Source organism: Cynoglossus semilaevis, chromosome 1 (genome assembly GCF_000523025.1).
Source record: "Cynoglossus semilaevis isolate Cse_v1.0 chromosome 1, Cse_v1.0, whole genome shotgun sequence".
NCBI classification, from domain to species: domain Eukaryota; kingdom Metazoa; phylum Chordata; class Actinopteri; order Pleuronectiformes; family Cynoglossidae; genus Cynoglossus; species Cynoglossus semilaevis.
In genome coordinates this window covers 33,975,860-33,977,118 of record NC_024307.1, presented here as the reverse complement: position 1 = coordinate 33,977,118, position 1,259 = coordinate 33,975,860, and the positions used below count along the sequence as shown (strand labels likewise).

General features: G+C 45.9%; 1 protein-coding gene and 1 non-coding gene across 2 annotated transcripts in view; both read right to left on the bottom strand.

The window, feature by feature from the left end:
• Positions 1 to 170: 170 nt before the first annotated feature.
• On the bottom strand, positions 171 to 242 carry trnag-ccc (transfer RNA glycine (anticodon CCC)). Its single transcript has one exon. It is a non-coding gene; the product is annotated as a tRNA-Gly (tRNA).
• A 319-nt stretch (positions 243 to 561) lies between these two features.
• LOC103391779 (histone H1-like) overlaps positions 562 to 1,259 on the bottom strand; it is a 13,765-nt gene continuing 13,067 nt past the window's right edge. Inside the window, exon 2 of the mRNA XM_017037035.2 lies at positions 562 to 1,248. Coding sequence (XP_016892524.1) covers positions 700 to 1,248 — 549 coding nt within the window. The 3' untranslated portion in view covers positions 562 to 699. The remainder of the gene's footprint in view (positions 1,249 to 1,259) is intronic.

Below are 1,259 nucleotides of genomic sequence, written 5' to 3'. Positions count from 1 at the left end.
TATGTATATTTATATATGTGTGAGTGTGTGTGTGTTATTATGCAAGACACTTGAAAGCTGTGTCTGAACTAAACTGTTACCATCACTCATTCTGTAACTTCATCCTGTCTACACGGTGTCATCACTGTTGGTTCAGAGTAGAGTAAATATAGACATAGAAAATGCAAGATTTCCCTGACCGGGAATCGAACCCGGGCCGCGGCGGGGGGAGCGCCGAATCCTAGCCACTAGACCATCAGGGACTTTTAGACAGTATCCTAATGGTATGTGAACATGTCAGAAGCCTACATAGGACAACAAATATTGTCAAATAAAACAAATGAAACAAACAAACGAAAAATATAATAATACTGCTACAGCTAATAATAATGGCATAAGGTGAAAGTGGAATATTTTCATATCTTACATATGTAGGTCATCATCATGAGTACTAAAGAGGTTTGTGAAACTTCTGATGACTGCTGCAGTTGTCTACCATGCTTGCTTAATTTTTATTAATTTTTATTATTAAGTAACATTGTCTTTGTTCAAATTGACCACTGTGTGTTAGTAGTAACAACAGCTCTCATATGACTCATATAAATATGGGTCAAAATATGTTGTTTTTGTGATTAGAGTTATTTGTGTTCTTTTCAGAAACAGTGGTGTGGCTCTTAAAAGAGCCTTTGTTTATGACACTGCAGTGTACACAGTCACCGCTCACTTCTTCTTGGCTGCTGCCTTCTTTGCCTTGGGCTTCGCCACCTTCTTAGCAGGAGACTTCTTGGGAGCTGCAGCCTTCTTCACAGCCTTCTTTTTGGGGCTCTTAGCGGCCTTCTTGGGGCTCTTGGCCACTGCTTTCTTGGCAGCGGGTTTCTTTGCCTTCTTGGGAGACTTCTTAGCGGCCGCTGGCTTCTTAGCCACCGCTGGCTGCTTAGCCACCGCTGCCTTGGACTTCTTAGCTGCTGCGGGTTTCTTGGCGGCGGGCTTCTTAGCTTTAGCGGGGGCCTTCTTTGCCGGTTTCTTAGGCTGGGGTTCGGCAGCCTTTTTGTTGATCTTGAACGAGCCGGACGCTCCAGTTCCCTTAGGCTGGACCAGGGTTCCTTTGAGGACCAGAGCCTTGATGGCGGTCTTCACGCGGACGTTGTTTTTCTCCACATCATATCCATCCGCGGCCAGAGCCTTCTTCACGGCGGAGAGCGAAACGCCGTTGCGCTCGTTGGATGCTGACACGGCTTTAACGATCAGGTCTCGGACGCTGGGTCCAGCCTTTTTGGGCT